Source organism: Podarcis tiliguerta, assembly GCF_965153285.1.
Source record: "Podarcis tiliguerta genome assembly, chromosome: 3".
In the NCBI taxonomy this organism is placed as follows: domain Eukaryota; kingdom Metazoa; phylum Chordata; class Lepidosauria; order Squamata; family Lacertidae; genus Podarcis; species Podarcis tiliguerta.
The window spans coordinates 55,495,687-55,522,685 of record NC_139536.1 but is presented as its reverse complement, the minus strand read 5'-3'; the positions used below and the strand labels follow the sequence as shown (position 1 = coordinate 55,522,685).

The 26,999-nt window shown below is 42.3% G+C and overlaps 1 protein-coding gene across 1 annotated transcript in view; it reads left to right on the top strand.

Annotated features, from left to right (window-relative positions):
• Positions 1–24,883, top strand: part of PPP1R14C (protein phosphatase 1 regulatory inhibitor subunit 14C) — a 41,426-nt gene extending 16,543 nt beyond the window's left edge. The window contains exons 2-4 of the mRNA XM_083435167.1: positions 20,805–20,888; positions 21,314–21,346; positions 23,619–24,883. Coding sequence (XP_083291293.1) covers positions 20,805–20,888; positions 21,314–21,346; positions 23,619–23,693 — 192 coding nt within the window. The 3' untranslated portion in view covers positions 23,694–24,883. The remainder of the gene's footprint in view (positions 1–20,804; positions 20,889–21,313; positions 21,347–23,618) is intronic.
• The last annotated feature ends 2,116 nt before the right edge of the window (positions 24,884–26,999 follow it).

The window sequence follows — 26,999 nt, the reverse complement described above, 5'->3', positions numbered from 1 at the left end:
GGCAGAGAAATCAGGCATCCAGAAAAAGTGCTACCCAATTCCTCTTACGTAAACCTGATTCTAGTGATAGTCAACAAGCGTGAAAGCAGTGTGATGCTTGATGAGCACGCTTGTATTCATTCATTCATTCATTTTTATTACATTGTTTTAACATCTTAATTTTGCTTCATATACTTAGATTTTTGTTTTTGTTTCCCAGCCCCCTTCCCAAGTTGGCTATAGCATGCGCATTCGCATGCACACACTCGATCGCATGCTTGGCAGTTGAGGATTGAAGAAGCGCCATGCTCTGAAACATCTTACAAAAGCATGTTTTAGCTATACTTTATGCAAAGTGCTTGTGAACTGTGTCAGATGTTCCTCCTTTGGAGCCCACCCACCAGGCCCATAGCTTTCTAGGTTGCTTGAAACTCCTCTTTCTTTTTGTGCTAACAACACATACCTGAAACAAAAATAACCTGGTTAAAGCAGACATTTTTTGTACGTAACGATTTCCTGTGTTTCAGAAATAGGCACAGTTACTAGGGAAAGCTGCATGACTACTCAGCCAATTGCAGAGTAGGTCAGGCCAGTTTCTCAATACTGTAGAAAGTTACTTAGAAATTGATATAACTTAGTTTACCTCCAAGGATGCATGGACAAAGGCTAACATTTATTAACAACTGACTTTGTTTTCATGCTTCTCAGTGAGAAAGCAAATATGTACAAAAATGGAAAACGAAAAGACGGGAGGGGGCGCCACATAACTCAAAAGGGTGGGGTGCCTCAAAGATGTTCCAGTGATGGCTCAATGATGGTCAGAACTCTTGGGACACTTGGACAACCGATTTAATCCATTCAAAGGAAAGCCAAACTTTTCTTCTACAACAGTAATTGCCGGAAGATCGTTTTGAGTCTAGGAACCTCTCAGAAATTGGATTAGTACTGCAATGTAAGCAGCTTGTCCCTGAAGGTAAATAACCTACCCATTGGTCCATGAGAAAAAGTAATTCATTTGTTTCTCAAACGATTAGCAAGGATCATTTCCTACTGTTGACCAAATGTTACTAGTCTGAGTAGATATTACTGGGCTGAATGGACTAATAATATGACTTGTTATAGAGCATGTTTACATGAGGCTGATGCTGGGTAGACTGCTGAGTTCAGAAACCAGGGCACTGCTATAGAGAAGGCTCTGTCCTGAGTTGCCACCCCATGGGTCATACACATTGCACTGTTCATGGCTTTAGTACACCAGTATCAAAACCTTGAATGGTGTGGTAGCTTACAGGGAGTGCAGTGTTTCAGGGCCAGTGATGCTACCCCACCTAGCTACCCCACTCAATAATCTGCAGCTACATTCTTCAGTGGCTGCAGCTTCTGGACTATCTTCAAGGGTAGCTCCATGTTGAGTGCATTGCAGTAGTCCAGTCATGAATTAGAACCTGCTTGAGCTACATTCTTTCATTTGCTCAAATTTGCTCCCTTTGTCAGTAGGAACACTGTAATGTTAAATAGGGTGATGTGTTGAGAGACTAGTAACAGCAGTTTTCCTTTCTTCTACTGCCTATGTCAGGGGTCAACAAACTTTTCCAGCAGGGGGCCGGTCGACTGTCCCTCAGACCTTGTGGGGGGCCAGACTATATTTTGAAGGGGGGGGGGAGAACGATTTCCTATGCCCCACAAATAACCCAGAGATGCATTTTAAATAAAAGGACACATTCTATTCATGTAAAAACATGCTGATTCCTGGACTGTCTGCGGGCCGGATTTAGAAGGCGATTGGGCCGGATCCAGCCCCCGGGCCTTAGTTTGCCTACCCATGGCCTATGCCTACCAAAGGCTAGCCTCCAGAACAAGTGTGAGGAACTGTTGGCCTTCCAGGTGTTGGTGAACTACAACTCCCATCATCCCTGGCCACTGGCCATGCTTGTGGGGACTGATGGGAGTTGTAGCTCAGTAACATTTGGAGGGCCAGATGTTCCCCACATCCACTCTAGAAACTTAGACCTGGCTTTCTCTAACCTCATCTGCATTTCAGGGGGTTGGACTAGATGACCCTTGGGTCCCTTCCAACTCTAAGATTCTGTGATTCTAATTTAATTCAGCTAGGTTCTCATAGCTTCTGCTTTGCAACATAATGTTGCCAGTCCTTCCAGGGAAACAATACGTCTCTAACAGTCGACTTGTTCATTGAGCAATGTATATTTGGAAGATTTAACATTTAAATTGAATTTCCTACGGCACTGCAATACACCACATAGCTTGGTGAAATGTTGACTGGGCACTTAAATTAGTTGGAGTAGAACAGGCAGAAGGTTCCTTGGAGATCAGTTAGCCTCCCATTCATAAGTCTGATGAACATATTAGGAGCATTATGAAGGCTGAAGGTCATACCATTGATCTTATTATAAGCCTTGTCTGTTTTCCCTTTATCTTTTGCATGCATCACTAGCTGCTAATCACCTTGGGTCTGGAGAATGGGCAAGAGATTCTGAGAATTCAGGGTAAAAAATTCAGGGTATTATTCTTCTCAGCTGCATCCTTGAATTGCTAGTAATCAACACAAGTGGATGCAACCACCTTTCTCTCCCCCCCCCACCACCTTAAGTAAGATGGATCTTTCCATGCTGCAGTTTATGATCAAGTAAACACACAGTCCCCAAAGACCTGAGTAGATTGCTAATGGGAGGATTTTGAATTTTAGCATTGTGCTCAGGACTTTACAGAATGACAGCACAATCAGTGCCTCCTAGTGAAAATCCTCTTATCAGGCTGCCTCAACAGGATTACTCTGCGGTAACTATAAGCTTTGCTTTTGACTTAAATGTTAATAGGGTAATTGTAGTTCTATAATAGAAAAAATGGATTCAATCTCCTTTGTGGTGTAAACCTATTTCTACCTATGCTTCAAATGACAGGCTTAATTACAAGCTGTTAGGCCCTGTCCCTTTCTTCATAGACACATACTAGTAGAAGGCATGGGTCTGTGCATTGCGGCATGTGTGAATCAGGACAGTGTTGTGCTCCACACTTGTTTGTGGTAGGGCCAAATTAGCTTGTCCTGGCTTCTCCCTCTTCTTCCCACTGCCCCCAGTGTGTGTGTGCAAACTACTGAATAGTTTAAACCAATGTTGGAACTGGCATCACTGCTGGCTGTTTTCGACTTTTGCCCTTTTAAAATGGAAGCCAACAATGTAAAAAACAGCTAAAACCTTAAGACAAAACATGATATTAATGTTCTTCTCTGCAATGTGCAAGAGAGAAATGTATAACATGCTTACATTTTGAATTTAGCTCCTAGCAGCATCTGCTGTTTACTTCCCAGGCAAATTAATAATGATCTGGCAAGATTTCATGCTGTTGAAAAGCTTGATTTCGTTCAAGAGCCAAACATATTATCTTCTGTGGGTCTTGATAAGCAAGAATTCTGAATCATGTCTAGAAACTTCTTTTTGAATAGTTGGTTAGAACTTAGTGCAATTTTAATAATTACACTTAAGGTTTCAATAGTACAGCTTGAAATGTAAAACTAGTCAAGCGGCTATGTAGCCCATGAAGCTGAATCAGCTTCCTGTTGCCTCTGAGCAGGTGATTTCCTAAATTACATAGAAGTGCAGACTTCCACAGAGCTCAGTTGGTTAGAGTGTGTTGCTGATAACGCCAAGGTTGCAGGTTGGATCCTTGTATGGGACAGCTGCATATCTGGGTTGGACTGGATGAGCCTCAGAGTACCAATGATTTTAATCCTTTGCAAAAAAAGAGCGTTGTCTCAAAGGTACATCTTCTCTGCTTGCAATGTGCTGACTAGCAGCTGAGCCTTGCTTGAGCATCTGTTTGCTGCGAGGGGTTACTCAGCAGAAGCAATTACTGGAGGCAAGCTGTGAGTTCCTTATTTGAGGAAGTTCAGCCTACTCCTATACCAACTATCTGCTATTACCACATTTACATCTTTACAGTCAGCCACATGGTTTTAATTAAGGTCAGGGCACGGAGACCTGTCACTGTGAGTGATTTGATTTTGCTAGTAGAGAGATGGAGCCCTGGATCTCTAGATAGTTTGGTAACCCATGGAAAAGGAAATTTGCTAGTGAGAGTGGGTGGAGTCACTTTAATAACTACTCTGCCAGGATTCTAGATGGTCCATGTGGTGCCTACTTAGAACATTAGCTGGGGCAGATTCTTAGCTCTGTTTTCATTTGGAAATATGCAGCCAAATTCAGTATGAAGCAAGTCAGCACCTGCATTTCTTCCAGCATTCCAGCCAGAGACTAAAAGCTCCTGTTTTGATTGTTGCCTCTTCATTGGTACATGATTGACTGCACTTTGTAAACTGATTAGAATGGGATCTCTAAATGAGATAACATCCTGAGTTTAAAGGAATGTTTCCTCATAGATGAAAATTGGTTCTCAGAAACTACGTTGTTTCTCTATAAGCACATAGCTGTTATGCATTTAGTATCTATGGTATGCTACAGCCATTTCTGTATATTCAGGTCTACTCCTTTGCGTGTTGAAATGACTGCAGCTCCACAGATACCAGCAAGGACTGTACAGGAAGAGGAGTCTGTCCCTAACACATTTTCAGACTGTGCAGAGTAGCCCTGAATGTGTGAAAATGGCTTGTGGATCTGGGTTACGAGACTTAAGAGGCAGGTTAAGGATAAGGTAGACAAGTTAGGCTTTTAGACTTCAGAAATTTAAAGATGCTATTTGTTTGTTGTTAACTTGAAGCGCCAGGTTAATTTCAGTTTAGTCTCGGATTTCGTAACTGGTAATATGGAGGCAGAAATATCCATGTATCCTTTGCCGCTCAAAGCCTTAAATTAGAGGAGGGGCTTTCTGTGCCATACAGGTGGGATCCTTTGTGAATGAGAAGAGGTTGTTGACTTGTGTTCACAAAGGTCTGGTCCCTGGGGCTTGGTGCCTTTGTGCCATTGTGAACGGGGACATTTTCTCTCCGCTGTGAATTATTGTATCCTGTGCCTCAGCCTGTTTGCATTGGCCCCAAAATGGTGGTGGGCTGCTCGAGGTGACCTGAGGTGAGATGGTAGGCAGCTACTTGGCTGAGAGGAAGAGGCTCGCTTTCCACTTGGGGCTTGCTTAATAAGGCCAGGTCAGCCTATTTGCTAATTGATTCCCGGGGGAGGGGGCATTCCTGACATCAGAACTGCAAGTGCAGCTTATTCTTTTGCCAACCCTTCTGTCATACGGTAACTACTTGCTGAAGCATAAGAAAATGAGACATGCTTAGCTCATTCTTCCATCTTTGATGGAGGCCAGCCAGCTCAGAGGCAACAGGTGCTGTCTGTAATCTGGACAGGCCCCACGCCTCTTTAAAATTGGAGCCTAACTGAGCTCCCCACAGCGGCACTGGGGCTTCTGGGTCATGCTCTCACTTGAGGTGGTAGGCTGGGCAGCCATGTTGGTGGGCATAGTAGCCTGGCTCCTTGTCTCATTCTTCCTCCACAGAAAAAGCTAGATTGCCCTCCCTTCCGTCCTGAGAGCCCTCTCATTTCTTGCTAGATTGTTAACGCCACAGAAACTGGTCCCTCTATAGAAGGTGAGGCTCATGGCCTCTCGTTGCTCAATCATGAAGTACCGTATTTTTCGCTCTATAGGACGCACTTTTTCCCCTCCAAAAATGAAGGGGAAATGTGTGTGCATCCTATGGAGCAAATACAGGCTTTCGCTGAAGCTCCCGCCGGGTTCCCAAGGCTTGCGGATAGATGCCCGCACACCCCGGGCTTCGGGCATCTATCCGCAAGCCTTGGGAACCCGGCGCAAGCCTTGGGAACCCGGTGTATTGTGTTTCCAATGACTGATCTGATTTTTCAGATTCCAGATCAAGGGATGACCTGTGGCCCTCCAGTTGTTGTTGGACTTCAACTTCAGCCAGCATGGCCAATAGTTAGGGACGATGGAAGTCATTGTTATCAACATCTGGAGGGCTACTGGTTCCCCACCGCTGCATTAGAGTGCTCTCTGCTTTTCAGGGCCAAGTTCATGGTCTCCCATGCCTTCAAGACATTGGAAAATCCTTTTCTGAGTACCGGTATTTGCTACATGTTCTAGCGCACACCACTCATTAGCTTGTCTGATTCACTTTGATAGGCAACTGTTAGAGGCACAGGAGACTTAACACACAAATTTTAGCAAGTGAAGTTTTCCTTATAGCCTCACTGTGGAGAATTACTGTAAGACAATTAATTGTTCAAGGCACAGAAGCCATGCCATAAAGAGAGAGGGCAACTCAAGGTCTCTTGGTATGTCTTTCTGTATGAGAACAATACTACAAATTTGAAAGAAAGGGGCTTTCACTCAGGAAATGAACTGAGGCGATAGGAACTTAAGACTCAGAACTTGATATTTTTTAGATAATGATGTGGATTACTTTAAAATGTTATAAGCTAGCCCTGCTGTGCTTATGGGGTGGGGTCTTGCTGACTTTTTGCCCCAAAGTCCTGTCCTGAAGGCACCACTGTCATCAGTAAGACTCAGTGAACTCAAGCACTCAAGAGCCATTATTTCCTAGGGAATCACTCTGGTAGTAAGGCTTCTTTCTGCCCCTTCTCACTTCACTTCCAATGTTTCATATGCATATTCTGGTTCCCATTGGCATGGGTAAATTCCTTAAGTGCATAGTCCACAGAAAAGAATTTGACCAGGGGTCTGAAGCTGAAAAGCCTTTGTAATATGGTGGGCAACCTGCATTTGGGGAGCTGGAGCACAGCAACCCTAGAGGTGGGCATAACAACGTCATTCTGAATCCTGTTGAGAACTAACAATAGGCATCTTTGTATTGTTGTATATCTTCAGAAGCAGGTTAAATAGGCTTTCATAAAATAGGAAAGGAAATGACAGTCTTTAGACCCACACCTTAGAAATTCATGGCACTTGGCTTAAGGTTTCGTGACACTAGGTTTTCATTTAATACAAGCAAGATCTAATTTAGATAAAAATGGTGTATGTTTGACTCTTGTGTCTCAGCAATAGGATGGAATGTAATCATATTCTGCTGTGTGTTTTTCACTTAGGAGAAAATACCGTGTTTTGTAATCAAATGATGGTACTCCAACTAGTGTCCTTTGGCTCAATACTGAGATTAGTGCCAGTGATATCTGACACTATTAAATGTGCAGTTTTTCCTGTGCATTTTGTTGTAATTAAAGGTAAAGTTGAAGATAAAGCTATATTGATTCATTTTCCGTTCAAAGGTTGTTGGTTTTTTTAACATTTGAGTTTTTGTTTTAAAACAAAAACAATTCCTCAACACAAAATTTATTCTTTGTAGCTTAGGCAGAAACCTAGCACTATGTTATGACAAACTATGTGTTTTGCACACCTAGTGATCTGTGTGGTATTTTGCACAGAAGTGTTTTCCATGTACAAATTTTGTAACCAGCCACTTCAGTATCCAGAAGTGGTGACCTGGGACTACTACAAAGTTGTTTTCCGCCATGCTGCACCCAATTTCAAAACTGTTTGCTTATGCCATTTGTAAGATCATGCTGAGAATGTTTTGGCAGTGGGCTTATTAGAATAAAAGAGAGGTTTAAGGCAAGATGCAGCTGGGGAAAGCTTTTTTAAAAATCTCTTAATACTTTATTAAAATGAGTTGTGAAGAAGCAGGACTTTCAATCACTTCGGGTTGGATTGTTGTTTGTAAAACTTGGGTTGTAAAATGGTTGCTTTTTGCTTTAAAGGCATAGGACAGTCAAAAGTTCTTAGGATGGTTAAAAGCACAATAGGTTGTTTTGCTTAGAAAGGTTTCCACAGGAAGGTCTAGTGTTCATCCCAAGAACCTAGGGTGGAATCCATCATAGCACTTACGCAGTTGTGCTGTGAGAGCAAGGATTTCTGCTTGTGAAACAGAACGTTCTCCCCCTGCACATCCCCCAAATCTATTCTAGAAGTTCCCCCAACCCCCTGAAGCAGATTTGTGGAGGGTGTGGTACAAGCAGAAGAGGGGGAAGTCCCACTATGCGAGCGGAAATATTTGCACTTATAGGGCCCATTAGCCGAATGTTGCCCCTTTCAATTAAGGGGAAATGGAAACTTACCGTATTTTTCACTCCATAAGGCACACTTTCCCCCTCTTAAAATCTAAGGGGAAGTGTCTGTGTGTCTTATGGAGCGAATGTGTGGTCCCTGGGGCTGGGGGGGAGGATCCGGGCTTCCCCTGCCAGCCCCGACCTGCTCTTTGGGGCTGGGGCTGGGGGAAACCTGGGCTTCCCCCCCAGCCCCAACAAGCTCCTGAGCAGCTCTGGGGTAGTCCGCGAAGCTTCCGCTGGGCAGCGGGGAGCCTTCATCCTGCTGCTCTGGGGAGGCTTCGCGCGGCTATCCCTGGCTTTTGCGGGAGGTGGGGGAAGGGACAGAGTGAAGCCTTATGGTCAGGTGCGCCTTATGGAGCGAAAAATACGGCAACTAAGACTCCTCTCACCTCATGATTGACTAATGGGATGGGAGAGGAATTTATTTTTTAAATCTGCCCTTATGTGTAGCTACTCAAGCTATTCAACTAAATTGTCCTGTTGGTTCCTTGTGCAACTATACTAGTACAGAGACAAAAAGTGACTAGATATATTGCTTGGTTGTGATAGAAAAGCCCCAAACATCCCTCAACTTCTTGTGAAGCTTAACTAGTTCAGAGCAGAAAGGTCACTCTTCTGTCAATCACATTCAAAAGCTCTTCATTTCAGTGGCTTTTCTCAGTATTCTGATCCATCTCCCTAGCTTTGTTGGGCACCATAGCGTAAATCCAGCCCTGCACCCCATGCTGCTTTTATTTACTCTCAAGCTGCCATTGATCTATACAAAAGTCTGGTAGGCTCTACAAACAGCCTTCTTTTACACACGCAGGTTGTCATGTTGAATAATCTACCCTGTCACAACTTTATTAGAGCCCTTGTAGCTGTTGGCTCCGCAGGTGAGCAAGCTCTTCAGTGCGTTTCAGCTGTCCTTTGTTATGACTTTGATAGAAGTGGAGGACTGATATTGGTTTGACACTGTCAGGCAGAGAGGTTGAACGAATCATGGAAAAGAGTCAGAGCTCAATGTTAAGTTTAAAGAAATGGGAAGGAAAATGGAAGAGAGATAATACGGAAGCAAAAGGGGAATGGAAAGGGCCATACTTTCCCCTGCTCCTGACAACCTACCTATCTCATGGCACACATCTCCAAGAGCCATTATGGGCTGAAGCAGGCCAATTCTTCGCCATTTTCCTAAAACAACAACAACCCTACTCTGTCAGTGGCACTGTTTTGCTTCCAAACTGGGGCCATCAAATTGAGCCATCAAAAGGAAAAATTGCTAAGAATGCTGAGCCCTATGTGGTACTTGAGCTTTTCATAATTTGTGTTCTATGTGTGTATTTGTGAACAAAGCAACTATTATAAAGTTGTCATGAATCTGCAGAGGTAGCCAACATGGTGTTCTCCAAATAATCTTGAAGTCACAACTCCCATTGCTTCCAGCCAGCATAGCCAATGGTCAGAGATGATGGGGGCTGCAGTTCAGAATATCTAGAGGGCATTGCGTTGGTGACCTCTATGTGGCTTAATATGTAAAGCAAGCCAAATCAGGTAGTGCTGTCCTTGAATGTCTCACTATTTGAGGAAATGAAGAATGAACCACAGAATAGAACCACAAAAGACCATATCTTCTCCAGATGTAAATTATTATTATTTTTGAAGTCTATTTTTAACTTGATAGTTTTAGCTTCAGGTTGAAAGTGTAAATGCTCCATTAGGCTTAGGGGAAATAGGCAGATTGAAAGATAACTATTTCTTATTCTTCTACTACTTCTTCTTCATAGTCTCAGACATTCAGAACTTAGTGTTAGTTGTTAGACTTTAACATTAGAACCTTAAAAAACATTGCTACTGTCTTTTTGTGATTGATTCTGGACAACTATTTATGGAGCAGTAAAAGATTTGCTTCCTTTCATATTTCTGAGCTCAAATTTCAGATCTGGGTATGTGTCGTCTTAAGTGGCTGGTCTTGGCAGTTTAGTAGAGCTTATTGGCCATCTGTTCTGTCTAGTTCACCACATGGTGAACTTGAACTGAGCCAAAACATGACAGAACAGAATGTAGCAAAGCAACTTGCTCAGGTAATGTGTTTTATTCTGAATTAGATACTCATTTTTTATATATATAACCCCCCCCTCCACACCAGTACTTCAGAAGTACTTGAGTGTTGCTGGAAACTTTGCAAGATGTAAAGGACAGTGCAGTGCACTGGGGGAACCAAAATTTCTATATATAGTCAGTGTGGACACCTCTAGTCTGCTTGCCGCCACTAACCCTCTTCTCAATGGGTGGGCACCAGAGCCAATTACAGCCTCTTGACTAGACTTCTCACTGCTGCTGCACCCTGCTGACTTATTAGGGTACTAAGAGCATTACCAGCTGTCCTTTAATTTGTACATTTTCTGTGTGCAAGAAACAACAAATACAAAACTGATGTCACCCACCCCTAAAGGAAGAGGCCATATTTTCCCTCCAGGGTTCAGAATTCCTGAAACCCGGTACCTCCAGTCAGAAGGTATTGCCCCCTGAAGTTCCAGAAGTGTTTTTGCTCAGTAAAAATTGAAGTGTATCTGTACAGTAAAATGCAGAATGCTTCAGGCTATTTAGAAGTCTCAAATACTACAAGCAGGCAGCAGTTAAGTGGGCAGTTCATGAGATTGGGGCCACTGAAGACTTCCTAACACATCTGTAGGAGGCAGGCTAAGGAGAAACCGCCCACCCACATCTTCCTAGCAGCTCTGGGCCCTTGCTGGAGCTTGTGATTTTTAACTCCTCTCTGGTCCATCTTGTTCTGTGCGTGTTTCAAAGTCTCTGTTGCAAAGTCTGACAATTCCAGGGGCTTTTGAGGTTGAGAACACTTTTTGATGTACTCAGATTGATTGATAAAAACTTAATCAAAGAGCTTTCTCAGGGTGGTGCACATAATAAAACACAACTAAAATCCATGAAACTGTTAAACAAGTGTGCATAAAATAATTATCATTAAAACACAGATAAAAGCAGCAAAGCTTTCTAAAGGAATATAAGTAACTGAATGATGTCTGGGTAGTCTTGCTGAAATAAAGTCTCAGCAGGAGTCTAAAACAATGTAGTGATCTCTTGATATTTATAGTGGCGTGGGCAAGCTAGCCTTGGAGCTTCCCAGCCAAAGGCTGCTGCTCTCCCTGGAAACTAACATACAAAATGTTAATAAAGCTTACAGGCTCTGAATCCAGCCTGGCAGCCCACTCCAAGGGAAGTAGCATTCAGAATCACAGGGAGCAGTAGCTAGATGAATTCTGTAAGCTCATAGGCAGGTTAGAATAGGGACTGGTAGGGAAGTAAAAATGAATGACGGTAGCAACAGGGTGGCTTTGAAATCTGTTTAGATTTAGATTCTGGGCTTTATATAGCAGTAGCTAGGAAATTGGGTCACATGAACTGCAAACTCTGAGAAGCTGGAATAACAGAAACTCGGGAGTCCCAAGTATAGGCAGCTTGGAAAAGTGGGCAAACATTGCATGGTGAGCAGGTGACTTATTGTTTTGACTCTGCAGGCTTGAAGATGATCAGCTAAGAAGCAAGCGAAGCATGGCTGTTAAGGCATGATTAGCACACACTGTGACGCACAGACAGCTATTGTGGCTTGGAGTAGATTTACATGTCCACATGTGTACAGTGGATACTCGGGTTGTGAACGTGATCCATGCAGGAAGCACATTAGCAACCCGCAGTGCTGTGTCTGTGCACACGCGGGTTGTGATGTGGCGCTTCTGCGCATGCGCAAGGTGCAATTTAGCACTTTTGTGCATGTGCAAGCGCCGAAACCCGGAAGTTCCAGTACTTCCGGGTTTGGCGCGGTGCGCAACCCGAAATTACGCAACCTGAAGTGTCTGTAGCCCAAGGTATGACTGTATTCATACCAGGGAGGCACTTCTGCAGGGGGAGGTTAATATGAAAGCAGGCAGAATGTAGTCAGAATTCAATGAGAGCAGCAAGTGTCATGAGCTCCCATTGGCCTCTGGAGTTGATACAGGTTTGTAATTAGTCCTTGCCTGCCTCAAGTTTTCATTACCATAGTTGGCTGTGCAGGTCCATTGGACTGATTTCCCTCTGTAGCCCAAACAAGCCCTTAAAAGTGGTTTGTATAATTAGGGCTGCTTATATAAATAGGAAATGTGCCAATGGGACAAATGGCAGTCACTCCATGTACTTTCTTATTCTCTCCACCTGCCCCCCCCCCCACGGTGCTGAAGCAGAACACTGGCAGTAGAATATCTGATTTCTGATGGAGATGTAGCTTCCCCCTGTGAAATGCTTGTTGATTGCATTGTGATGCAAGGAATTTGAAGTTGTGTCCCCCCCCCCTTCATTTTGAGATGGTGACACTGCTGCTATGATACAGCTGGTGTAATTCAATATGAAGCTGTCACCTTTGTGCCAGAGGCAGAACATCATGGCATGGGGCATGGCAGGCTTTCTGGTGTATGCAGTGCTGTAAGCAAATGAGTGACTTGAGACCTTATTGTGTGTGTATATGTGTGCACATTTTCCTCTATCTGGACCTATTAGATGTTATCTGGAACTTTGCGTATTTGTCTCCATTTACAAGGGTTGCAAATGTATCCTGTTCCATGGAGTCTCCACCAAGCCACAGCATTCAATTATTTTCCCCAAACATACCCAAACAATCCAGAACTCAAGTTTTATCCTGCATAATACGTGCAATTGTGGAAGGGGATGTCCTCACTGATAGCTGACTACTGTAAAGGTGCAGGTTCTTTAATCTCAAGATTTTTAAGAGAAGGGAAAAAGTATGCCCTGAATTGCACACTCAACAAATGTATGGAAAACTACTTGGAAGACTTAGAAGATCAGAGTAATAGGATCTGGAAACAAGATCAAATGAGCAAACAAGCAGACAGTGGGACAATATTCACCTTTTCAGCTAATTTTTCTTGAGATGGAGAGGGCAGGAGATGGAGTAGGCCCAGTGGTTTTCAACCAGTGTGCTGTGGCACCCTGGGGTGCCTTGAATGATGCTCAGGGGTGCTGCGGGCAGTACTGGCCTCTGTCCCTCTTTCCCTCTCTCCCTCCTCTGATGCTCTCTCGCATCTCTGCCTCCCAAAGACTTCCACAGCTGTTTGTTTCAGCATCTCTGGCTACACGCTCCCCAGGTGAATGATTCCTCTGGGACTGGTCAGGGGGAGCTGGTTGGCATGAGCTGAGGTGGCCTTGGAATAAGCAAGCAAGCGGGCAAGGGAGCCCAGCTAACCAGTCCGCCTGCCCTTGCTGTTGGGAATGGACAGACTAGTGGGAGGCTGGGCAGGCAGGTACCGCAATAGCTTGTCTTGTGCTAGCTGTGTACAAGGCCTGCCTGGGAGCTGAGTGCCCAGTGTTGCCACACAGGCCCGGCAGTGCCTGCTGCTGCCACTGCTGCCTCCCAATGTAACGTGCTGGTCTCACATTCACCTTTGGCCAGTCTCCATTGGGCCACTAAGGCTGGGGGGGTATCCTCATCCCAGGCCCCTATGGGGCAATGTGAGGAGGCACCTCTTTTGGGGCCAGGACGGGCAGCTCAGACACCAGGGGCAGCAGCACCGGCTGCCCAGAGGACTCCCAAGGAGAAGGGAAAGGAGAGGAGGCTGAGGGAACGCTCCACAAGGGTGTTCAGAAAAGGGTGACAAGCTGCCAGCTCTGCAGGCAAGGGGTGACACAACTGGGCTCCTGAGTCCCACAGGGGAGCTGCAGAAAGAATGTAGTTGGTCAAGGGAGCCATGAACTCAAAAAGTTTGAAAACCTCTAGAGTAGGCAATGAATGGCGGGAGCAGGAGGGAGAAGCTGCAGTGGCTGATCGGTCACCTGCCTGTCTTGATACACGTTTGCTCTCCCTTTATAGCATTTTAAGAGAATCCACTGTAGAAGTCTTGCCCAAGGGCTTCTGGACCTGGAACAAGCACAAATAGCACCAATGGTACACTTTGGGTTACCTAACTCTGTAATTTATGTTGAAGTGTGTACTTGACATCAGTTACTAACACATTTAACTACCATGTCCTACTCTATGTGAAATGGAGGGCTTCTGCCACAGGATATGGAATTTGACAAGTGTATAGTTAAAACACATTGGTTTATATCCAATACTTTTAATGAGTAAATTCATTAAAATTAATAGACATGACTGATTTAGGCTTATATATGTCCATGGTGTAAACCACTGAGCGTAGGGCTTTCCAATCGGAAGGTCAGCGGTTCGAATCCCTGCAATGGGGTGAGCTCCCGTTGCTCAGTTCCAGCTCCTGCTAACCTAGCAGTTTGAAAGCACATCATGTGCAAGTAGATAAATAGGTACCAGTGATTCATAATGTTGCCCTTTTTGCTTTGGCGGCCAAAAAAAACCCAGAAAGAAGACCCTGGACAATATAGCAGTGAACTGTAAGGGAGACGCAGAGATCTAAATAGAGACCATTATTTGTGGCACGACTCCCTTTTGCTTGTATTTATTTTTGATTCAGATTTGTCATGGCCAATGGCTAGTACAATCAAGTTATTTGGATTGGATTGGCTGACAATACAAGTTACTTAAAAGGGGACAAGGTTTTGACCCTTTAAAGGGTCCACCATTTCTTGCGCTAAATGTAAGTCAGTAGCACCTACATGCCTGAAAGAAACTAGATCCCTTCCAGATCTATTGAGTTATAGCTCAGCATTGCTTCCTGTTGCTTTTGTGCCCCATTTGGAAATGTTGTCCAAGATCATGCTAGCCAAATCTCTCTCTCTCTCTCTCTCTCTCTCTCTCTCTCTCTCTCTTGGGGGGGGGGTGTCTAATACCAGCCTGTTTGGGTTTGTTTGTTTTTTGAGCTTTTAACAAGCCATTAAAACAGCAGTCTAGCTGCTTGGGCAGATGGGATGCCCAGCTTGCATCATGTTGTCGGATGTTCACTGGTATGATTTACACCAATAAATCATCAAAGAACACACCTTAGCCTAGTTGAAGCTTGCATGTCAGATTTTGTCGGAGATAGAAAGCAGCTGATCAGAGGCACGCCCTGTTGATGAGGGGTTATTTCTGGAAAAGAAAAATATTTTTACAGGCACCGTTTCCCCAACTTATTAGGGGTGCAAAGAAGCCTGTGCTTCTAAAAATTAAAGCTACTGCAAAAGTCGTGGTGGTCTTTACTAAAGAAATAATTTAAATGAACATTTTCTAAATATTCCATACTTTCCCACTTACCAGATTTGAATGTCACAGTTCATGGGAAAGGATTAAACTTTGATCAAGAGAACAAAAGCTCTTAATAATTTCACCCCATCCTAAATGGTAATCTTTCACCAACTAATTTTTCATTCTTCAAAATCTTTATAAAGCACCCTTTTAAGTTTGGTACTAGAAAATGGTCTAAAAATAACCCTGGTTGTTAACAGTAAAATACTTAATAGTAAATCCAGACATTCATTCACACAGCGACCTAGCTGTGCTTGCTGGTGCCAGCTTGCCCGTGACAAAGTCTTTGAATGGAGCACACTAATTTGCAACTCCTGTCATAATTGCAGTCATTCGCTGCAGCAAAGTGAAGTAATTCACTTTTCAGCTGTGCTGATCCTCTGCAGTAGTGGTTCTTGTAGCAGGAAAATGTGCATCGTAGCTGAGGTGAAAGCTCTGATCTTTTTCTTTTAGCAGCCACAGGAGTAGCTTGGGACTGGCTGGGATGAGACAAAAGCCTGGATAGCTCAGTTGGTAAGAGTGTGGTCCTGATAGTGCCAAGGTTGCAGGTTTGAGCCCTGTATGGGATAGCGGCATTGCAGGGGGTTGGACTAGATGATCCTCAGGGTCCCTTCCAACTCCACAATTCTAGGATCCTGAGATCTTGTTAAGGGTCGCCAAATTCTGTGTGATTGCTATAAAACTCAAGGAACAAGCTGTACTATCATAATGATTAAGGCCTTAAATGATAATTTTAGGTTATATGTTAGTGTCTAAGTTTTAATTTATATATTTTTTAAACTGTTGCTATATCTGTATTGTCCCTGTTATACCTAATTGCAAATTCAAATGTATCCCTGTCGTGTTTTATGACTTCCTTGACATTGTATGTGGGCTGGAACTGGTCTGTGATTGAAATAATAAAATTCATTCTATGATTCTATGAAAAGCCATCTTTGGACAAAGGAAAACACTTAAGCTCCATCTCTGAGCAGACAGGCATATGTGCTCCTTAACAATCAATCCATTTTTCTGTCTACACAGAAAAAGCAAGGCTTCCCCCCCCATATCAAGTGGCCAAAAGCAAGGTGTGTTTTATATATTCAAAATGTGTGTGGAGAGTGCAAGTTCTCATCCATAAAGTGGGTGGGATGGTGGGGAGTACAGAAACAAGAGGTAATGTAAATTAGAAAAATAAGTTTTACTTAGGCATGAGCAGAGAATCTGTGGTCCTCCATAGGTTGTTTTACTACAGCTGTCCTTCATCCCCCAGATAGCATTGCTGGTGATAACCTGGAGGGCCACAGGCTGACCACCCTTAAGGCTTGGGTCCAAAGTCTTGGATGAAAAGAAGGCCACTTCTGCTGGACAACAGGGAAGTTACTAATTTCAGATTCACCATTGCTCACTGCATCCCCATCTGTTGCGTCACTTTTAGTTCTGGAGTGTCACCTGACTCTTGAGGAATAGCTTTTTGAGAAGCAGCAATGGGAAGGAGTCCAGGAAAGCCCAGTTGTGTGAATGGAACTCTATCCAGATCCAGATCCAGATCCGAATAATCTCATGTGGGCAGTGATCAGTGGAAAGGTCAACACTTCCTTTGAAGGAGAGGGAAGTGGTAGTTCTCAAATACTGTGGTTTTGCTTTTGCTGGTATGAGTAGGCTCTCTAAGACAATGATTGGTGTCAGTTGTGCACACTTTTGGTTTTTTATTTCATGTTTTTAAAAATAGGCTTATGCCAAACATCATATGTTAAACTTTGCCATTAAAAGCCTAATTAAAATTCTATAAATGAATCTCTTTCCCCAAAGTGGTATGGGGAGAGCTAATTGGCTATTGTGAAGAAAGGGTATTTCCTTTCAGTTGGATGAATAATCAAAGTAGAGTGGTAAACAGAAGAGACATTTCTTTGCTAAACAAATGTCTATATTTGTGTCTGGATACCATCAGACTTCTAAAAAAAGATGCATGTAATTTAGAAACTGTGTTGTTATGGGAGACTTGTCAGCATGCTGTAGCAGTTGTGGTATAAGCTGTCATTCTGTAGAACAGTTTACAATTGTAAATGGGCCACAGGCAAGCTACTTTTGTTTCCTTATGAGAAGAAGGAATTGCTTCCTATAGCACAGGTTGAGACGATGAAGAAACTAGATATTAATAGTGCTCGGTGCAAAATAATATTTTGATCAACAATTCCTATTTCAATAAGAATATTACATGACAATTTTAGTATATCATAGATAGCTGGCACTGCATGTGGGTCTCCAAATATCCAACATGCAAATGAATTATTATCTACTGTGTCCCAGATGATGCTCCTCAACAGCTCTCAACATTCCTGACCATTGACCATGCTGGCTGGGCTGGTGGGAGTTGGAGCCAAACAACACCTGGCTCTGGTTTACTCCATAAAATATAAAGTGCCACACTCCTAAGAGGGACCTTTCCCTTGGCTTGGTGAATTGCCTGGTGGCAACTTGAGCTTCTAAGTAACCAGCTCCTGATTGGATTTAAGTAGCTAGCAACTTGGGATAACTACTTTTTCAACTGGATGCAACTGGCTTTTATTGGGAGATGTTCATAAAACTTGTACATTTTATAAAAGTGCAAATGCATGGGCAAAGGTGATCCAAAAAACATGGCAACATACAACTCAGATGCATGATTGAAATCTGTTAGGCACCTTTGGGGAAGACCCCTGATTAGAGCTGAAGCCTTGATCAAAGGGTCAAGATGCAGCATTATTTGGTGCTTTCTTAAATAGTATGGGGACACGGGTGGCTCTGTGGTCTAAACCACTGAGCCTCTTGGGCTTGTCAATCAGAAGGTCAGCGGTTCGAATCCCCGCGACGGGGTGAGCTCCCATTGTTTGGGCCCAGCTCCTGCCCACCTAGCAGTTCGAAAGCACGTCAAAGTGCAAGTAGAGAAATAGGTACTGCTTCGGCGGGAAGATAAACGGCATTTCTATGCGCTGCTCTGGTTTGCCAGAAGCGGCTTAGTCATACTGGCCACATGACCCAGAAGCTGTCTGTGGACAAACGCCAGCTCCCTCGGCCTATAGAGCGAGATGAGCTCCTTTGACATAGTTGCTTACTGAGGATACTTTACAAAACTGAAAAAGTACTGTCTCAACAAATCCTCAGATTTAAGAATCCTCTTAACACAATCTGTCAAGAAGTATGGTTTATGTTCCCTCTCCCTGCTTCTAAACAACTTCTACAAACCCCACCACGTGTTTTTCATGCTTTCCTTATGCCTTTAATTTAAGAGAGTTGTGTTTGAAGTGAATTGCCGAGCACTTCAGAGGGAGCAAATTGTAAATATTTCTGGTGGGCCCCAAAGCCCTTGGTCTCAGAATAATTGCAGCCATCTCTTCAATTGCAGGAGCATTCAAGGTAGCCCAAGTGGGACTGAAGTAAAGGAGCTGATTGCAAAAGGGATGGGTGAACTTACACTAGTCTTGGAAAACAGAGTAGTGCCAAAAAGTCTTTTTTTTAAAAAAAAAAAGTCATTACCTCCCCTTCAGTGATGCTGAGAGGACTACAACAAGAATTACAGTTAATGTCATCTTCTTACCAAACATTTTAGCAAACTAAACAAACCTCCAAACCACCATCAAACTATTTTTTTTGTTGTAAGAGTACTGACTCCTTTTTATAACCCTTTTTTAATGATAGGGCAGATGTCTTGATAGACTAGCATGCTGTCATCTCTCAGATGTAGTCAGTCTTGACATTTTAATTTTTTTAACTTATCAAAACAGAGCTATTGGGGGGAGGCGTATAGATGACAGTTTGTAAACTAAGGGTCTGGTCCAGCTTCTGTTAATGCCTGTTGGGCATATGTGAAGTTTGTCTCAAGGTTGAGTGAAGTGAAATAGAGTTTGTGCCTTGGGAGCAGCTGGGTTGCACCCAAGAGTGACTTTTAGGCAAATAATGTTATGACTTGTTTTGAATCGGTTTAATGACTTCAAAGTCTTTATATCCTCTTTAAATAATAAAAAGCTGCCCATCTGTTGGTGTAGATGAGCTCACACTGACATAAAGGCTGTTTTAAACCGTCTCTTCTTGTACTAAGGGGCAGACCCTGGGGCACACACAGATGTGAAGAAACATGAAGATTCCTCCAGATCCAAGTGTTTGAAGGCTTGTGGGAAATCTTCAGTCACAAAGACTAGAATTGTAGCCTTTTTCTCCACAGTTTACCTTGACTCAGATGTGTGTGTGCATTTATTTGGCTTTCTTGGCTGGTTTTCTTGTAGTTAGCCCTACAGAACAAATATTTACTAATGATTTCTTTTCTGCCTTGAAGTATTCCACAGATTGTCAGTTGTGAAAAGAATTTGGCCACACAAGAGCTCTATCCTTTTGGTGGCTTCCTGGTGTCTAATGAATTACCACCAGGATGCTTTTTCCTGTTTATAATGGTAGGTAGGAGAGGGGAAAGAAAGGAATTGAGTTTGTACCTCCACCCAGAAAACTAATGGTCACACAGCTGAAAAAATCTCTCTTTTAGCTCATGTCCCAATTCTTCAGTGAAACCCAACTCTCCTAAATGCCATGTTTATGGCAACTTCCTTCCCTCCATGGTCTCTCTTCATAGGGCTGGTATATGCCATCTTCACAACCACAATGTACTCTGATAGCAACACACTTAGATTAGCATTAACAGGCAACACTAATCCTTTAGCTTCAAAGGTGTAAAATTTAATGTCCTAACCAGCTGTTATGACCTCTAATTAGGCTTAAATGCATCCTTTTAGGATCTGAATTCTTGTTCCCAACATTTGATTTAGGAATTATTGCTGATTTTTATTGCTGATTTGAATGTTTTACATAGCTTAATGTTTTTATTGATAATGTTATTGTTTTATTCTCTTTGTAAATCACTTTGAGGATTTATTTTACAATCAAGTGGTATATAAATTTTATGAAGTTTACTATATATTTTGGAAAGTGGTTTCAAAAAATTCATGGGGAGCCCTGAACACTTCCAGCTAGTATTAAATAAAATAATAACAATTATGCTGTAGGAATTATCAGAATGGAAAGAAATACATTTTCTCTAAGTTAAGCTGCTCCCATAATGTAGGTGTGAAAAGTGAGATCTTTTGATGAAGGGCGGTATGCAAATCTAATAAATAAAATATGGTAAGTAAAATAAAAAGTCATCTTTTTTCTGGAGCTGAAATGAAGTGGGAAAAGGGACGTAACCCTCTTTGAATACTTTGCAGGTCTCTCCTTTAGTCTGCTTCTCTTTACACCTGCAAAACTGCATTATTTTTACCAGGTAATGGTTACATCTAGCTGTGCTGCTCTTGGTTTCTTAAATGGATAAGCAAGATATTTCAGCCTCTACACATTTCAATGTCTTTCTCAAAAAGCCCACCAAGCAGGTGCTTTCACCTCTTGGTCTGTTTCATGCTCCAGTTCACATGGTGGTGTATTAGGGAAGAATTGGGTCTCTGCATGCCACAAGTCTTATTAGGACCAAACCAGCAGGTGGTAGAATGAGGTGTGAATGTATGTGTGCGAGATTGCCATTCAGCTTTTTAACCTGGCTAAAATGAAATTGAATGATATAGTTCTGAACTTCCTCTTTTTCCCAGGAGGAAGAGATGCCCGATGTAGAAATCGACATTGATGACCTTCTTGATGCTGCTAATGAAGAGGAGAGAGCACTCAAATTACAAGTTAGTTTGATTTTACCAACTTGGGACAGCAATTAAGATACATGGGCAACCTATGGTAATTAGTTCTTCACTGTCTGAATCGCAAACCTAGAATAATTTCCTGTGCAGAGTTATTGGGGTAGGTGTGGAGGTTACTGCTGCAATGTAGAATAGTCTTTTACCTCAATCCCATTCTAGGTATAACTTGGGAGAAATGAAAGATAAACCCTTAATTGTGGAGTAAAATAATATGAATCCAGGCATTGATTGCAGTAGGCAGAACTTGTTTACCTATTTCCCCTAGACCATGAAATACTGACATAGAAAAGATGTCTATTCCCCAGCAAATGTGGTGGTTACTCTGAAAGTGTCCAATCCTTAGATGCAAGAAGGATGAAGGAAGACTGCCCTTATTAAAACAACTGATGCTCTTATTTTGTTTCTAGGAAGCGCTTGTAGATTGCTACAAACCCACAGAGGTAAACCAATCTTATACTGTTTTAAATTTAAGAACATGATGATAGTTTAGTGTGTACAAATCAGCTTGTCTTACCCAAATGAATAAACTTGCACAGATAGCCATAATCTAGATCCATGTTAATGGAGTTATTTGAATACTTTGCCATTATACTTTTGAAGAGAGAGTTGGATCTCAAATTGTGTTGAGCCACACTGCCCAATGATTTGCCTCTCTGGTACTCCTCTGCCATGTTTCAAATCCTTATTAACTCAGGTAGCTTCCCATGTGGCTGTGAGGAGCACTGGTGGTCTTCCTGCAACAAACACATGCTGGGCAGACATTGCACACATATTTAAAATGTGTGTGTATGCTCATCACTGTAGTTGCATGGGGAAGCTGAATAGATATTCCATAAATGTGTGCAGTGTTGGTCTATGTCGACATGTGTTTAAGATCTACACGTTATTTGTTTGTTAAAAGCAACAGTAGTGGACTACTGATGGTCTTCCTGCAACAATCCTCTGTTGCAGTTTCTAAGTACAAATATTTGCATCCATATCACCTGTCCTTTAATTGATCCCTTGTAAGATTAAAGGGTAAGGGGATAAAGGTATATAGCACATAGAATTTTCCTAGTTGTTCCTTGTTAAAGGCAACTGTAAATTGAGCATGAGCCTTTTGTTGAGTGTTATTAAATCTACCACCTGAAAAATTATGACAAACAGAAGAATCAATGTGGAATGAAAAATTAACTGTTGTGGAAGGGCCATAGCTCAGTCATGAAGCTTGTGTTGTGCATCCTTCAGTTTCAGTCCCTGGCATCTCCAGGTAAGGCTGGAAAAATCTCCTGCCTGAATTCCTGGTGAACTAATCAGCGTAGTCAATATTGAGTTAGATGGGTCAGTGGTCCAAATTATTATATAGCAGCTTCCTGTGTTTAGTAACTTGAAAGTGTGTTGTGCAGCTGCACATAGCATCACGGTGATGTGTTTGGGTGTCTTCTGTGTATTGTAAAATAAGGGCATTTGAGACACCAGCTTTTATACTGTGCTAAACAAGCATACTATAGATACTTGTCAGGTTGTTCACTGCTTCCATAATTCCTTTGCTGCTTTCTACAACAGAGGGAGAAAGAGTCTCTCTCTCTCTCTCTCTCTCTCTCTCTCTCTCCTGTAGTTAGTCATCTGTAAGAAATGAATGACACAATGTTTTGATGTGGCTGTCTTATCTTAAAAGTAAGCTTGTTTAGTGGATGCCAGCAGCTAAAAATACTTTTCTGGGCATGTGGCATCAACCTGGGAAAACACATACTTTGCAAGCAGCAGGGAAAATCTCTGACCTTCTGTGTGTATGTGAGCAGATTCAGTCAGACTGAAACAGCCAATCTTTCAAACTATTGGAGTGTTGCACTAAACTTTATGAACAACTGTACCAGGCACTTGGTGCTGCTGAGAACCGCGTGTTACTTGAGAACTCCTAATGTGAACCCCAGTCACAGCTTGCCAATGGAAATTCTGGAGATGTGCAGAAGCCACATAAATCTGTTGCCTAGAAAGAGGCACTCTGGCTTTACAAGCCTCTAGGAAATGTTTGAGTATTGTAAATGACTAATGCCTCTGTACTATTAATACACGCACTGTCCTTTTCCCAGTAAGCAGGCTAGAAATAGAACTCTCTTGAAACTTCACAGCAAAGCAGAGAGTGTTTAGTGATGCAGGTGCTATTCATGCTTGAGCCGGAGATGTATACAGTAGTTTTTTTTATTTATTCAGATGGAACTCCAAATGGGGGACATAAGTTGGCTCCTTTAGAAGTCAGTGCTCATGTTTCAAAATGCATCTCCACAGCAGGAATATATGGAGATAGCTAGAAACTTAGCGAATGTTCTCTGCTGGCAGGTGGGAGGGAAGCGTGTGTGTGTGTGAACGGGATCAATTTCCCTCTGTCACCATTGTGATTGAGAGAAAGGGAGTGGGGAGGAGGCATTAGGTCTGGGCAAAGTATGCCCTTTGGTTGCACGTAGGGCCAATGGGGTCACTAGGGGAGACGTTCCCATCTTCTGCCGCTGGTAGTCTTTTTCTGGGTTCCCGTTTGTATAAACTCTTACCGGCAACTGTGCTCAATCTGGATCACTGGGATTTTGAAGGCAGCCTTTTGTTAAAACATGCATTCAGGAGTCCATGGCCTAGTCTTGCTTTGAATGTTGTGTTAGAATGAATGCGTGGGTCGGGGTTGCACTTTCTTGGTGATTTTTCTAACGACACGTTTCCCCCAATTCTTTGTTTTTGTAGGATTTTATCAAAGAACTGCTAACTCGGATAAGAGGAATGAGAAAATTGAGCCCTCCTCAGAAGAAGAGTATATAACTGGAAGCAGAGCCCTCTTGAGAGATGTGGCTGCTAAACTGGGACTTTCAATAGATCAACTTCTAGTTCGGTCTTTATGAGCAATTTATTATTACTTTTTGGTTGAGTTCTGACATTTTAATGAATTTGACGACTTCTGTTTTTAAGGCTTTTTTTAAAGTGTCAGTTGTTTTTTTATCATGGATATCAACATTATGGATGCTGCTTTTACTACCTGAGGATGCTCAAAGTAGCTGGGGAAACGCCAAATTTAGAGAGACTTCCGCTGTCCCAGACAGTCATCCTACCTGACGAATTCTGTATAGAACTACTAGGGGGTGCTCTTCCTTTGCAACCAGTTGGGTTGTTTCATTAAGTTGTGCACCAGACTCATGGATGTTAAGGTTCTTGTGCTTATGTACATAAATTATCGAGTGAGTGTTACGTTTTGCTTCACATGGTTGGAAGGGAAATGTGGTCTAGTTAACAATTTAAACGAAAGTTGTAGCAGATGTGATGTTGGGGGTGGGGGAGGGAGGCAATTTGTTAAAAGTCAATGCTGCCACTGTTTCTAAATGCATTTAAAGCATTGGGGTGAATAGACTCATTCACAAAGCAACATATGAGCAAGCTAGGGGGTTTCAAGGGCTTAATTTTGTAGACTTTGAACTTATTTTATTGACTTTTGATGCTTAGCCAGATCATCTCCTCTTCACCTCATGGTCTGTTAGGATTGTGTTAACCTACTGCCTAAGGGTCTGATGCAAGAGCCAGGCAAGGGTTGATGCCATTTGAAGGTTTCCAGATGAGGAAATGCAAGTGAAACCAAACAAAACCATGTAATATTGGCCCAGTGCAGTTTCTTCCTGCCCTCCCTTCTTGTGACAAGAATATTAGACTGATTCTCCAACTTTGGCATCAGACTTGGTAGGTTGTGTGGGTGGTACTGGTTCTTAGTTGTGAAAGCCGGAATCCCTAACACTTCAGGAAAACATTTTAAATGTTTCACAAGCTACCATCTGCTGGTAGATGCTAGTCTGGCATTTTATATCAAGGGTGCTCTGAACATAATATTATTTTTTAAAAGAAGAAATACATGTTTGTGGACTTTATGTATACTGGCAAGCTTTTTAAAATGTATTTAATTTTGTAATGTTTTATCAATGACTTTATTTACCAGATATTTACTCAAATAAATGCAACAAATTGGGGCTTTGTTTTATGTGTATTTTAACCATTAGCAGAAGTGAAAGGTGTTCTTACTTTGCCAACCTGTTTTGAGTACAGAAGCAACCTGATAAAGTTGTGTTAACTCAAGTCTCCTTACAGCATTCCATTGAAAGAAACTATTGACCAACTTATTTTAAGGCGAAAGACTCCACTGTGCCCAGGAAAGGCGTGAAGAATGGATCTTAATTGCTTTTTAATGTATAGCATTGCATTTTGCTTCAGATTTAATTTTGAAGATTTTAAAAAATGGCATATGCCTATCACAAAGGAAATATGCTGATGCGTTTAGTACATTATAAATAGCTTACATGGTCATAATTGACCCACAGGGCAACAAGATGTCATACTTTTTAAAGGAATGATTGCTACCTTATGCCACATGTATTTCTCTATAGTAGTCCTCTTAAAGTGTGCATTGAGGGCCTGGGGTATATGTGCAGCCCCTTATCTTCCATGTTGAGACACCTACATGGTTATGGCTCCTCCACACATCATTTTATTGTGCCTTCATGATGAGTTGTGCTCATGATGGTGTTGGGCCTGTTCTACATGATCCTAATTTCAATAGTGTTTATGCCTGCTGAAGATTGAGAGCAGTGATGCTGCTTTCTTTGCAGTCAGTGGATGTTCCATTGCTTCCTGCTGAAATCCTGCAACTCTTTATACCACAAATATTCTGGTTTTTGTCCCACTTCTGTTGTGCTACAGTCAAATAAAATATTTATTGTTGCTGTCAATGACAAGCACCAAGGAAACAAAATAGAAAGCACATAGAACACAGTCTTAAAATGTGGAATAATAGAGTAAAAGACGATAAAATAAAATAAAAGAATGAGGTAAATAAGAAGAATAGCATAGAGTGGAATAAATAGGCATCAACAACTTAAAAGATGAAATCATGTCATGAACTCCAAAGAGGAAGGTTACAAAGTGGGATCAGTTCCCACTGTGAGTGATAGATGCATTTTGAACCAAAAGGAGTAGAAGGACATGGAATGCATCTGCTCATCCTGCTAGATTTGATAAGAAAGGTCCAATAAAGATTTAAGTTGGATTGTGACAAAAGGAAGAGGACATGGGTCACTGACTTGACCTGTGTCAAGTCTCGGGGGCACTTGCCTTCATGATAGGGTTTTTTTATATATCTTCCTTCCAGGACTGCTGGGGAGAATGCATTTAAATGTGCCAGCATGAAGCCTTGGCAATGCTTTTGGACTGAGTACAGAAAGATAGTTAGTTGATTTGCTGGACTTGGAGTGCTTTGGCAGAGGAATGAGAGAGCCTAAAGAGAATCTATATAGCTGGAGTTTTTTGAGGAAGGCATGTTTCCATACAGACTGAAAGCCATCCTGAATAGTCAACCCTAACCCCTTCATACAGCAATAATGTAATGACACTGGGGAAGTATCACAGAACTAATAAAATGGAAAGATGGTCTAGTATAAATCTTCCACAAATGTGCTATTATTGCAGCAATGACATGTTGCTGAATACATCTACAAAACAAGGCACCACAGTCTGGAGAGGCCCTTAGATAGTTTATAAAACCTGCAGAGTAAAATGAACCTTTCTTTTTCAGCACATATTCATTATCTGAACTTGATAATTTCACTAAAAGTTAGAATTGGACCCTGAACTGAATGGGATGGGGTGGGGAATTAAATATGGCATTCTCACGGTCTAAAGGGGTTCTTAAAAGTTAAACATATATGCACACACACTTTCCCATATTGGTTGCTTGCAAGCTGAAATTAAAGGGGTGCTAAACACTAAGTGGGACATGGGTGGCGCTTTCCTCACAGCAAAATATCCACCGGGGGGGGGGAGGGTTGGCTAGTTGTGCAAGAGCACCAAGCCAGCTTTCATTGCGTTTGCATTCAGTCTGAAAATAGCACCACACTAGAAGCCCAAAAAGATTCTTACGACTGAACAATGGATGGAAAGAGGGAAATCTAGTCTCCCCCAGCCCATAGTGATGGCAGCTAAACAAAGTGTCTTAAGTAGCTTTCTGGTTCATGAAGTAATTTGGGTCTTTTAAAAATGGAAGCCAGACAGTAAGGCAACCCACTGTAAGTCATGTTCATCATATGAAAATAT